Below are 12,847 nucleotides of genomic sequence, written 5' to 3'. Positions count from 1 at the left end.
ATGTCACTTAGATCTCTATAAATATGATACTCTCGGAAAATTTAAACGTATCATACACAAGTGAAATGGTTAGTAGATATTCAACTATTCCATACAAATAAAAGAGACCTCATTTATGTCACAAAGCTATTCTGTGATAGAATTTGATTCCCAATGTTATAGATGATAAACTCTAGCTAGTACTTCTGTGGGATATTTTTAACTCTTAAGTCATATTTTCCTCTGTTTTCAATTGCATTTGCATAATTTTCAAGTTTTACCCAAGATGAATATTACCCTTTGATTTTGTGTAATCACACCCAAAAAAACAAATCATATAAATCAACTTTAATTTCATCAATTTAGAGAAATTATTCTTGACATTTGTGCATCTTTTATATAGTTTTCCATTGAATACTTAAAAGCTTTAGTCGCTTAGAAAATTGTAATGAATATCAAGTTTATCTTCATTGTTTTTACAAACTGTATTTTTTACAATATTGTCTCCGATGTAATTGTTTTTTTTTCAGGTGAAAATGCACAAACTAAAAGTCAAAAACTTAAAAATCATACATATAAAGCAATGTTGATTTTGTTTATTTGATAATCAGAATCACATATCATATTCCAAAGCCAAAACATCACAGATCCTATGGAATACAAGATCTCTTCATTCTCTCTCTGTGTTTCCACCACAGTCGCATTCCCGTATGTCTTCTTCAGGAACATCAATGTGGGTAAGATTGACAACAGTGACTCTTGGTTCAGGCTCTTCGAAAGTGATCCTCACCATTGAATCAAGACCATCAGGCCAGCTCCCAAACCTCCACTTCTGAATAATCAATTTCCCTTCTTCAAGCTCCAACAAAAAATAAGAAAAATCATTTTGCATTCTCTATTACTACATTATGCGGTTGGAAATCTTTTAGCGAATGGCATCAAGCAAATACAAGTAGCAAATTCACTATGGAACTGAGTTGTGGTAGTCCAAGGAATAATGACAGCTTTGTCAAAAATACCCTAGTGGAAGAACAAAAGAAAAAGACAATTGGTTATTAGCTAATACTGATGATATAAGTATATGCAAAAAGAAATAACATCCAAAGTTAAAAATATAATAACACATTGTATCCAAAAGATTGCAATGGCTTTAGAACTCTTTTGGTGTATAAGTAATTTGGTATATGATTAGCAGGGAGATCAATCTCAAAAGGCCTATTTAAGAAACTTGATTTATCGAATAACCAATCATAAAAATATATATCAAATTTTATGTTCAAACTTACCTCATTTGACCAGTATAACACCTCATGCACAAAAGCGCAGTGAGTTCTTGTGATTTCGCATGGTTGTTGGATTCATGTTATGACCAGCCATGTAGAACAATGTGCAGACTAGCTCGGCTCGGGTAGCATCAGCACTACTACCTATCATTGACATGATCTGCAAGAATATATGTAAAATAATTAGAATGATACGGGTTGACGTTGCCGTGAGTTCATTGTTTTTACAAACTATATCATTTTCTAAATATTTACTCCGATTTAATCGTTATACATATTCTTTACTCAAAGCTTTATTTTTTGATAATTTAGTCATGGATCATGCTAATCAACTTCCATTTCCAAACTACCAAAAAGAACTACATAGGTTTGAAAATTACATTCAATACGTTTAATTTAAAATGATGTGGAGATGCATCATAAAATAACATGGACTACCAATTTTTAGGAAATAATAAAGAGTTAAAGTCACTAATGAATGAATATCTTCCACGTATACATAGTCGAGTGGCTCTTCTTTTTAACCAACATCATCAATATCACCTTTTTCTTCTTCAAAACTTTGGTCTGAATTGAACAATTGATTCAAAACCTTTTAATTAAGCCCCAACACCAGTGCATTATGCACAAAGAATACCCAATCATTTTATTAAAATTACAGTATAACTCATAGTGAGAATAATTTACTAGCTTACATGCATGTGAAGATAACGTCTTTCACGTAGCCGCATGAAGAAAAACTTGAAGATGCTCATGCATAAAAATTCAGATGAAGGATTGATTTTTTCATAAATGTGTTATATAAGAAATTAAATTCATGTAAGTATATGATTTGTAAGCATGTTTCAAGTATCAAATCTTCAAGTCATATCTCATCATCTTTTCCCACTTAGATGTAGAGATATAAACAACAACAAAATAAGAAAGAATATTCTTCTCAAATTCAAAAATTTGAAACTTTATAAATATCACAAATACTAACACTAAACAGTTCGACATAAATTCACTCGATTCATATAGATCTAGGCTTGTTGGTCTTCTTAATCCCTGTATATTTTTCATAACATATCTATGATAAAAGGACAATTGTTCACAAACTGCAATAAGGTGTCTTCAGCAAATTTATTTACCGATGAACTACCATGAGTATAGTTCAAATTTTAGATTAACCGCTCCAGCAACACTCAGTGTATAGCCAAACTTCACAGCACATGTCGAGTAGAATTGGGCTACAAGGAAAAAAATGAAGAAAAATAAATAATTAGAAATGGTGTTTTCTAATTTTTTTTTTTTTTTGACTCTCAAGTTTGAGGTGGTCTGGGGAACTAGACCGGAATAGAACGACCAATGTAATACAAGTTCCTATGAAATGATCTCGCTATCTTAGCTAATGAATCAGACGATACATTTTCAGATCGAGGAGTAAAAACAATTGAGAAATCTGGAAATCTGCTCTTCAGCTTCTATAGCTCATCTAATTCAGTTGAAAAGTTGGACCATGCTCCTGAATCTTGAATCATTGAGACTAGATCCTTACAGTCGGTGCCAAAAGCCTGACACGTCGATAGCTGAAGCATGCACCCATCGCCCATAATAGGGCCTCGAGCTCTGAGTGAAGTGGTGAAATTCGTCGTCGCTGGTTTCGTACTCCCAATAGTTGAGTTGTTCCTCCTGAGGTTTTCCATGTCCATCCATAACCACTGTAGAGTGCGTCATGCGTCCATGATCTATCTATCATGCATCTCTCAAAAGTTTTCTAATTTATTTGTAAAAAGCATAAAATGTAGTCTACAAAATAATGTTGCATATCTACATTACGGAGCTCGAAATCCTTAAACTAAGAGCAACAAACAATACAGAAAAGTAGAAGATATGTTCATTGCATTTGAAGTTAACATTATTCATCAATTTTCTGTTAGTTAATATTTAAAACAATTTACATATTGATTCAAATTTCTTCAACTAATTGGTCTGTTTTTTGTTGTTTGGTTCACTTTGCACACATCACAACTACTCACACCATGGCCTAGATAACTAAACGGTCATGAAACATGATTTATTCGAGTCTTTTCACACCTGAATCACTGAGCGTCCCGAAAGAGGATTTGGTTATATTTATTTTGGCTTAGAATAAAGATTAAAATAGTTTTTTTTTTTTTTTTTTTTTTGTTTAACCTGGGGGTATCTCGGGCCTATGGAAGGGCCCAGACTAATCCCCAAGAGGAGGTGCAGCCCACGGATAGATCCTCTCTCCGGATATGCAAATGGGCCCTAAAGCATGGACCCATATCCATGTGGGATGTCCAAAGACATCATGAGGTAGTTCCCTCCGGCAGGGTTCGAACTCGCAACCTGGGTGCAGGAAGGAGCCCGTCCTTACCATTGGACCATGATGTTCCGGACTAGAAAGGTCAATAGTTGAACATGTATATTATATTAGTCTATTATATATGTCACAGTACTTTATTTTTGTTATAGATGTCATTTCTCAAAAAGGGTTTAATTAGTCTATTATAAAGGCGCTTGAGAAAACATATGCAGACAATGTCAATGAAAAACATATTAATCGAGTAAGTTCTTATATCAATGAATTTTCAATTCTTTTATCAAAAATTATTCCTTGACAGCTTTCGATCAAACATATTTAAATATCCAAATTTGACCATATAATCCCAATAAATATTGTAATGTGTATTGTAGGATTTGGTAGAATTTATTAATAAATCTACATATATACTATACTAAAAGGAAGATATAAGCTCCTCTTAGAGTGTCCACGTAGGCACAAAAAATCATCCAATCAAAACATTTTAATTTCACAAGTCACTATTGTCTGAAAAAAGGTGGGCTTCGTTTTTTTTTTGTGAGTCCAAATGTTGATGTCAATGGACATCTGCAAGTATGTTCCTTTTTCTTCTGAATCTTTTCGAAAGTTTCTGTCTTTAAATCGAAGCCTCAATCTGCAAGTATGTTCCTTTTTCTTCTGCATCTTTTCGAAAGTTTATGTCTTTAAATCGAAGCCTCAATCTGCAAGAATGTTCCTTTTTCTTCTGAATCTTTTCGAAAGTTTCTGTCTTTAAATCGAAGCCTCAATCTGCAAGTATGTTCCTTTTTCTTCTGCATCTTTTCGAAAGTTTATGTCTTTAAATCGAAGCCTCAATCTGCAAGAATGTTCCTTTTTCTTCTGAATCTTTTCGAAAGTTTCTGTCTTTAAATCAAATATGGTTAGTCTCTTACGAGTGAAGTAATTTATTTAATGTTACTACAACTGTTTGTCGGAATTGTGTTCAGGCTTTTTGACAAATGGGCATCAGAATTTGAATAGGAGTTCTGTGGCAGGATCCACAAGAGTTTGCAATCCAGGTATTTCTCAATGTTCTTCTTTTGGAATAGGTTTGCCTTTGAATGTGATGGGTTCATTAGCTTTGTGGTTTGTGTTATTGCAGTAATAGTTCACAACTATGTTGTATCTTGATAGCTAACTCCAAGTTTAGCTATCTATGATACAATGAATAGCTTGAAAAGTCCGGTTGGGACACATTGTGTTAGGCTTGCCTAAAACCTTGCAGGTTTTTTTCTTGCTGCCGCTGAAAAGGTACTCTTTATTTCACCTTCTTTTGAAGCATGTGGAAACCAAATTGATCTTATATGCTAGCTAGACTCTGAGAAAATTGAAGTTGAATTATTGTTTTCTGTGAAAGGGTCAACGGTTTGCGATGCCATTGTTAAGGATCGCTCTCCAGTCACCTGCTGGTGCAGCTCGTGGTCAGCTGGTGCAGCTATAAGCCGCTTATCTCTATGGACTATAAAAAATATTTTTCCTCTCTTATAGTAACATGGTAAAGCTATATATATACACTTGCAAAATTCCTTCAGGCTGATGATATTCAAAATGAAGCAAAGGAGCTTTCAAGGATAAGAGATTACCTCTTCAACTAACTAGCCAAAAATACAAGACAGCCTGTGGAAAATGGTTAGTTTTGTTGTCAAAATAATAATTGACACCTGTGAGTGCATATGCTGATGATGATGAAGATAATTAAACAATGATGATGATACAGATCTTCAAAGATTTGAGCAGATTGAAAAGGTTCAACTCAGAAGAAGCTATAGAGTACGGACTTATCATTGTTAGACCACCGCGCTTCAAAGACCACGCTCCTCTCCAAGATGAAACCTGAGGTCTCGGTTAATCTGCTTTATTAACATTCTGTAATGTCAAAGTCTACAAGCTTGGAGTTGTTGTTACTTTGTGCGATTGTTACCAAATAAAATCATTTATGTATATAGAGTTATTTAATTATCATTGGATCTTGAAACCAGTTAAGAATTCAACAGTTTTTTATTTATCGCGATGGTTCAAAAATATATTAAAAATTAAGTATTAAATATCAAACAAGTAATAAAAAAATGATATAAGCCTTAGATAGAATGTCCACGTAGGCGAAAATAATCGACCAATGAGAAACTATATTTTTGTCGTGTCACCTCCTCTATTTGCTTTTACAAAATGATTCTTTAACTTTTTACTTAAAAAATTATAACCGAAAATATTTTTTTAGTGAAAATATATTATTTATATAAATATAATTATATTTTTTATTTACATAATAGTTTGTAAAGAAATATTTAGTGTAAATAATATCATAATTTTATAAAATACTAAAATAAATTGGGTTGGTTTTCAAGTTTCTCAAATAAAAAATATTATTTGTAAACTTAGAAAAGAATATATTAAGAATATTCTTTTTCAGAAGAGAAAATAGAAAAATACATCGGAGACAAATTCATCTATATTATGAAATTCATCTATTTTAGAGGAAAAAAAATAGAGGAATACATTGGAGATGGTCTAAGGCATGACTGACGTAAATGATCGACGTTGAAATTTCACCTTTTCTGATTCTTACTATTCTAGTGTTTCAATATATTTTGAATATTCTCTTTGTTTTATAATATAATGGTTTAAATGTATTTTTGTTTCACTATATAAATTGTATTTATATTTCAATGTAATTTTATATTTATTGGATATTGTGTGGTCAATTAAATTATGTAAATTACTGTGTAATTGATTAAATTTATATATTAAATGATAGTTTTCTAAAGTAATAATTTTTAAATATTACAGATTTTAATTAAAACTGATTATATTTTGAAACAGATAGAGTAATCTATAAACTAACTCTATATAGATATGAAGCTAAATCAGTTTTCTCTAGCACAAATACTCATTTCATTCTTGGAGTTTAAGCTTTTCAATCTAATGATATTAGTAGTTTGATTCAAAAAAAAAAAAAACGGTCGAACTGTACATTGTAATTGGAGAAAGAAAACAAACAAAAATCAACCGATGACTTTTGAGGTATATGAAACAAAAATTGAAAATAGCAATTCTATGCAATTAAAGAATAAGAGAATAAAATTGTAAAAATACAAAATAAAACAAAAAATATACACAGAAAGAAAGCTTTACTAAAATAAAATCATAATATAATTTTCATAATTGATAGTGCTCAGTTACACTAAAAAGTCTAAATTTACAACATGCACAGTTTTATTTACATCTTTAAACATATTATCTAATTAAAATGATTCTAAAAAAAAGTGTCAGCATGAAGAGTTAGAAAATATACGATAAAATATAATACATAACGTTAAAAATACATTATCACTGATCACTAAAAAAATATGTTAGTAGTAATAAAAATGAAATGACAACACATTTATTAAATCCATAGAACGGCACGCAAAAAGGTGTTATGTAATATACAAACTACAAATTAAATATGTTCAACGCAAACACACATAAAAATGAGACATCATATTTGGATATATTTAAATAAATAATTTTAAATATATTATATTCTTGATAATTTTAAAATTACTTAAAAGAAACTAAATTATTAAAAATTAATATAAAAATAAAACTAAAGCAATATTTTGTAACACCAAAATAATTAATGAATAAAAATATGTTATGTTAATAAAATATATTTTAGATTTTAAAGACTTCTAATTCATGTAATATTACAAAATTCAAAATTTGTTTATTACAATTATTATTTTACCATTAGATATATTAAAATAATATTCTAGATCGATGTTCAATTGTCAGTTTTCAACTATTACACGTAAAAGAGTGTTGTTCAGTACGCTTTTTTTTGGAAAAGAGGGTTTTATATTTTAAGCAGGTTATTGGAGTACTTTTTCTTTTCGTGAATTTATTCGAGATGAGATTCCGATCTTTTAAACTAAGGCCTTGATTGGTAGATCATTAGCATTAGCAGCAGTAGTATGCTATAGAAGCAGTATGCTGCAAGAGCTGTATGCTTTTGCTAAACTGTTTAATATGATGATTGGTATAGCAGTATGAGTATGATATTTAAAATTATTTTAAAAATTAGTATATAACATATAATATATTTATGTTTAATGAATATATTTCTAATATATATATAAATATATTAACTTATAAAATTAAAAAGATATATAATTAATTTATTTTATTTAACAATTTAAAAGTTATGTTTATAAAATATCTATTTCTAAAAATAATTTTCCAAATTTGAAATATATTAAATTATATTTTAAATGTGAAATACTGTTTTTTTAAAAAAAATATTTTTATTGCAAATTAATTTTAGAAATCAAAATTTTATTTCTGAATATAAAAATAATTTTATGATATTATTAGATAAAATAAATGAATTAATTATATATTTTCCTTAATTTTATAAATTATAAATGCAAATGATCTTCTAAAATCTTCATATGAGAGCATTGGCTAGAGAGCATTTGGAGAGCATTAGCATTTAGTAAATGCTTCTCTAAATGCTTTTCTGATAATTATTGATTGGATAATGTAGAGCATAATGCTCTACCAATCAAGGCCTAAGATAATTTATGTTCTATACATGATTATATTTTTTACATAACTCTAAAATCTCGGACTTGATTTTTCATATTTTATTAGTTAATTGTGTTACATATAATAGAAATATTTACTTCAAACTAAAACAAAAAATCAAATTTAAAAATTAGTTATATATAATTTAATATACAAAAATTCAAATACAAATAAAAATATTAAATGTAACAAATTTAAATATTTTATCCGCGCATAGCGCGGAGAAAGAATCTAGTAAAATAATAATAATTTGTCAACTACTTGTGATAGTGAAGCCTAGCAATTTAAATTTGACAATGTGAACTTACAACACTTGAAATCAAAATTGGCGAATAAGAAAAAAAAATCACACTATTGATGATAAAAAGAGTAATCAGCAAATAAACTGAACCAGGAATGTAAAGTATTACACAAACTTAATTTTTTTAAATCAAAGTTATATGTGTTCATAGGAAAGTTAATCTTATAATTAATCAAGAGTAGTTGCGACTTATGAAAAAAAATAAGAAACACATACCACCGAGCAGGCCCGTCTGAAACAATCTAATAGCCTTGGGCAAACATAAAAAAATTAGGTTCTATTTCAAACATTCTTTCATTGTATTTTTTAAGTTCAACTAAAAAGTTTCAATAATCCACAATAAATAAAAAATAGGTATGAGTTCCTTTTTTTTGTCACAAAAGATATGAGTTTCTTTAAATACGAAAAACAATACACACTAAAAAAAATTAATGTGAACCTTTTATGGACTTTTTTGTTATAAAGTTAATAGTTATTTGCTCTTTAACAAATTAATTTGGATTTTTTATTGCTATTAAAATCACACTAAACAAAATTTTGGACCCAAGGACCCATGGTCATTTCCCCTCCTGCCATGGTCAAGAGCCGGCACTGGCACCGAGATGCATGCTTATCGTTGTTTTACATAAAAGAAGAACAAAAACATGAGAAGCACTTATGAATTCATATACATTCTTAATAACCAAAATAAATTTTTCTAGCCTGCTTTGTGCATCGCACGTAAGTTGTTAGTTTTATTCAAAGTATTAATTATAGTTTTTTTTTCTTTGTATTTATATATAGCTACTATCTCCAAACCAAACATAACTAAAGAGAAACTTCAAACGAAGAAAACATCAATAGGGAAGAAGGAAGCTAAGAAAATGTCTTCCTCCTACGGCAAAGTCGACGAGCGTGAACATGTAACGCTCGAAGCTCGTCGCAACTCGAGGAAGAGAATCACGATCATCGTCGTATCGCTACTCGTTCTCGTTGGCATCGTGATCGGAGCCGTCTTCGGAACCATGGCTAACAAGAAGTCAACGACGGTGGAAACCAACGATAACGGAGACTCAATCTCCGTTTCCGTTAAAGCCGTATGCGACGTTACACTACATAAAGACAAGTGTCTCGAAACCGTCGGATCAGCTCCAAACGCAAGTAGTCTGAATCCAGAACAGCTCTTTATATACGCGGTCAAGATCACAATCGCAGAAGCCACGAAAGCTCTCAACGCCTTCTCCTCTTCAGGAGACAACACCACCATGCATGCTTGCGTCGAGCTTCTTGACCTAACGATAGATAACCTCGAAAACACGTTGACATCATCACAAAACGGTGACGTCACGTTACCTGAGCTAGTCAGTGACCTCCGTACATGGCTGAGCTCAGCAGAGACGTACCAAGATACTTGTATAGAGACGTTAGCTGAGTCTAACCATCCAGATTCTAAGACGTTCGGAGAAGGTCAGCTCAAGAACGCAACGGAGCTAACGAGTAACGCCTTGGCTATCATCACATGGCTCGGTAAGATCGCTGACTCCTTCAAACTCAGGAGGCGTTTGCTGAGTGCTGACGTGGCGGTGGACTTCAACGTGGGGAGGAGGTTGTTGCAGAGCACTGATTTGAGGAGAGTGGCGAATATTGTGGTGGCGAAGGATGGTTCGGGGAAGTATAAGACGATAAGTAGGGCTTTAAAGGATGTGCCTGAGAAGAGTGACAAGAGGACGGTTATATATGTGAAGAAAGGAGTTTATTTTGAGAATGTGAAAGTGGAGAAGACCATGTGGAATGTTGTTGTGGTTGGAGATGGAGAGAGCAAGAGTATTGTCTCTGGTAAACTCAATGTCATTGATGGAACTCCCACTTTCCAGAGCGCCACGTTCGGTAATTCTCTCGAAATATTGACCATTTATTTTATGCCCAAACACATAACATGATATGATGAACCAACTAATCTAGTAACCTAGAGGATGAATGTTGAGAACTAAAGATTTTTTTTTGATCAAAAAAATTGAAGATTGTTTTTGTTAAGATATTATCAATAAAACTAATAATTTCTCCAGATTTTCAATTTGGGTACGTAGTTTAGAATGATCTGCTTTAACAAGCTTCTTTAGGTTCTTTGTTAATTATCTCAATGCTTCATTGAACATCTTCTTCATTGTTTTCTAATGATGTTTACATTTTAAAAAATATCATAAATAAGAAGAAATAGATTGTCTTGCAAGAAAGGGTTCAATTTGCTTTGTTTCAAAAATTGTTAGATGGTAATTAGGCGCTATGTATAGAATTACTATCTTGATCTTTCAAAAAAAAAAAACGTTTTGGAAAAGTTATTTCGTTTATGACCGATTTATCGCATATTCTATTATCAATTTTTAGAACATTATTAGTTTCAGCTATATGAAATAACTTGAATGCTTGTCATGTGGCTACCTAATAAAACAACCGAAATAGATCTTATGTGACATAATCTCTACAGGAAAGATATATAATCCTTGATTGTCAACCAAGAAACCAGTTATATGATTGATGTGCTATGTTTCAAGAAACTAGGTTTTTATACTTTGTTATGCTTCAAGAAACCAGTTTATATACTTTCCTATATATGTTCTCCACAGCTGTGTTCGGGAAAGGGTTTATGGCAAGAGACATGGGCTTCATCAACACAGCCGGTCCATCCAAACACCAAGCTGTAGCTCTAGTGGTCAGCGCGGATCTCGCCGCCTTTTACCGATGCACAATGAACGCATACCAAGACACGCTTTACGTGCATGCACAACGTCAGTTTTACCGTGAGTGCACCATAATAGGAACAGTCGATTTCATCTTCGGTAACGCAGCCTCCGTTCTACAAAGCTGCAAGATTCGCCCTCGCAGACCTATGCAGGGACAGCAGAACACAATCACGGCTCAAGGACGCAAAGATCCGAACCAGAACACAGGAATCTCGATTCACCGTTGCAACATATCTCCGCTAGGTAACCTAACTGGTGTTCAGACGTTTTTAGGTCGGCCATGGAAGGATTTCTCGACGACGGTGATAATGGAATCGTCGTTGCATGGGTTTATTGATCCGAAAGGTTGGTTGCCGTGGGTCGGAGACTCTGCGCCTGATACGATATTTTACGGTGAGTATAAGAATATTGGCGCTAGTGCGTCGACGAAGAATAGAGTTAAGTGGAAGGGATTAAGGTTTTTAAGTACGAAGGAAGCTAATAGGTTTACGGTTAAACCTTTCATCGACGGAGAAAGATGGCTTCCGACGACTAAAGTGCCGTTCAGGTCCGGTCTCTGAGTTTGTTTTCCGATAACGAGATTTCCAATTTAATCTCTTTTATTTTTGGATGTGAATAAAGAAAGTGTTTATTGTTATTCTATTGTATCATTCGATTGATTAATTTCAAATCACACTACCTAAAAATAAACAAGGTGAGCATATTGTGAATTTGTGTTGTTATATTATTAGTTGAGAATTTGTTTGTTTTTCCTTTATTTCATTTTGAAGATATATCTTATATAGATCAAATCTCCTCCATTGCATATGTATATGTTGGCCATTATACATGTTCTAAATGTCAAAAGCACTCTATATTTCTTTGAAATGTACTAGAGATTAGTTGTTCTAGATTAACTTCGTTCAAAAATTTAATTGTCCTGAAGAATAAAACACTTAATTATTATAAGCACTTATAAATAATCATGAATCATGAGAAACAGTCGCTGCATTCCTATTGGCTCCTTTCAATAAAAGTCCATCTTAAGGAGTGGATACTGGATAGCACGCATGCACCGCGTTAGAGACGTCATTTGAACCGATGATATTTTATGTGTGTTGTCCTCAGGTTTTACCACTAAAACCAACCGCAAGTGCACGGTAGTGCGCAATAGCTTTTAGGGATCGAATTCCACAGAGACCAAGGTTACACTATGAATCTATTAGAGTAAAGTCAAACTAGAACGAAAATGATTGTTTTTGTGGTTTTTAATTGTCACAACTTGTAGGTAATAAATTGAAATGAAATTTAATTTATAGATTAAAACGTTAGGCATCGGGTAATTCTCGGGAATGACATAAATCGGGAAACAAACATTAAACAAGGGGTATGTTTTAGAACCGTTCTTGAATTCAAATAGCTTAAATAATTTAGCCTACTCTCGCAGTACTAAATCCTATGTTTTAGAATCTTAAATATCAACTCTCGCCATATTCATAATTCTAAACATGCATTTTAACAGGTTCGATTTGTTCACAAATTCCATAACAACAACTCTCGTTGGTTACGAAAACTTGCTCATCTAGATTCTTTTCAGAAGTTTAACTATCACTTTTGGTGTGTTGAATTTCCTAATGATCAAGAACTAGGTGTACCTTCTAATTCAAGCTTTAAG

At 32.0% G+C, this 12,847-nt stretch overlaps 2 protein-coding genes across 2 annotated transcripts in view; one reads left to right on the top strand and one right to left on the bottom strand.

Moving 5' to 3' along the window:
* Positions 1–9,309: 9,309 nt before the first annotated feature.
* On the top strand, positions 9,310–11,812 carry LOC106297376 (putative pectinesterase/pectinesterase inhibitor 24). The gene is made up of 2 exons (XM_013733628.1): positions 9,310–10,339; positions 11,077–11,812. Exons 1-2 carry the CDS (start codon positions 9,337–9,339, stop codon positions 11,751–11,753), a joined length of 1,680 nt encoding a protein of 559 aa, XP_013589082.1. The 5' UTR covers positions 9,310–9,336; the 3' UTR covers positions 11,754–11,812.
* Positions 11,813–12,835: 1,023 nt separating this feature from the next.
* Positions 12,836–12,847, bottom strand: part of LOC106340360 (probable pectinesterase/pectinesterase inhibitor 25) — a gene marked incomplete at its 5' end in the record, with an annotated part of 1,272 nt that continues 1,260 nt past the window's right edge. The window contains one exon of the mRNA XM_013779246.1: positions 12,836–12,840. Within this exon, the coding sequence (XP_013634700.1) occupies positions 12,836–12,840 (5 nt within the window). The remainder of the gene's footprint in view (positions 12,841–12,847) is intronic.

Source organism: Brassica oleracea, chromosome C1, assembly GCF_000695525.1.
Source record: "Brassica oleracea var. oleracea cultivar TO1000 chromosome C1, BOL, whole genome shotgun sequence".
NCBI classification, from domain to species: domain Eukaryota; kingdom Viridiplantae; phylum Streptophyta; class Magnoliopsida; order Brassicales; family Brassicaceae; genus Brassica; species Brassica oleracea.
This window is presented reverse-complemented; position numbering and strand designations above follow the sequence as displayed.

What these genes read in the sequence shown, in the direction of transcription:
- LOC106297376 (XM_013733628.1), top strand. Translation starts at nt 9,337, where the DNA reads ATGTCTTCCTCCTACGGCAAAGTCGACGAGCGTGAACATGTAACGCTC. An exon ending in TTTCCAGAGCGCCACGTTCG is followed by an intron (nt 10,340 to 11,076) that starts GTAATTCTCTCG and finishes TGTTCTCCACAG; the next exon opens with CTGTGTTCGGGAAAGGGTTT.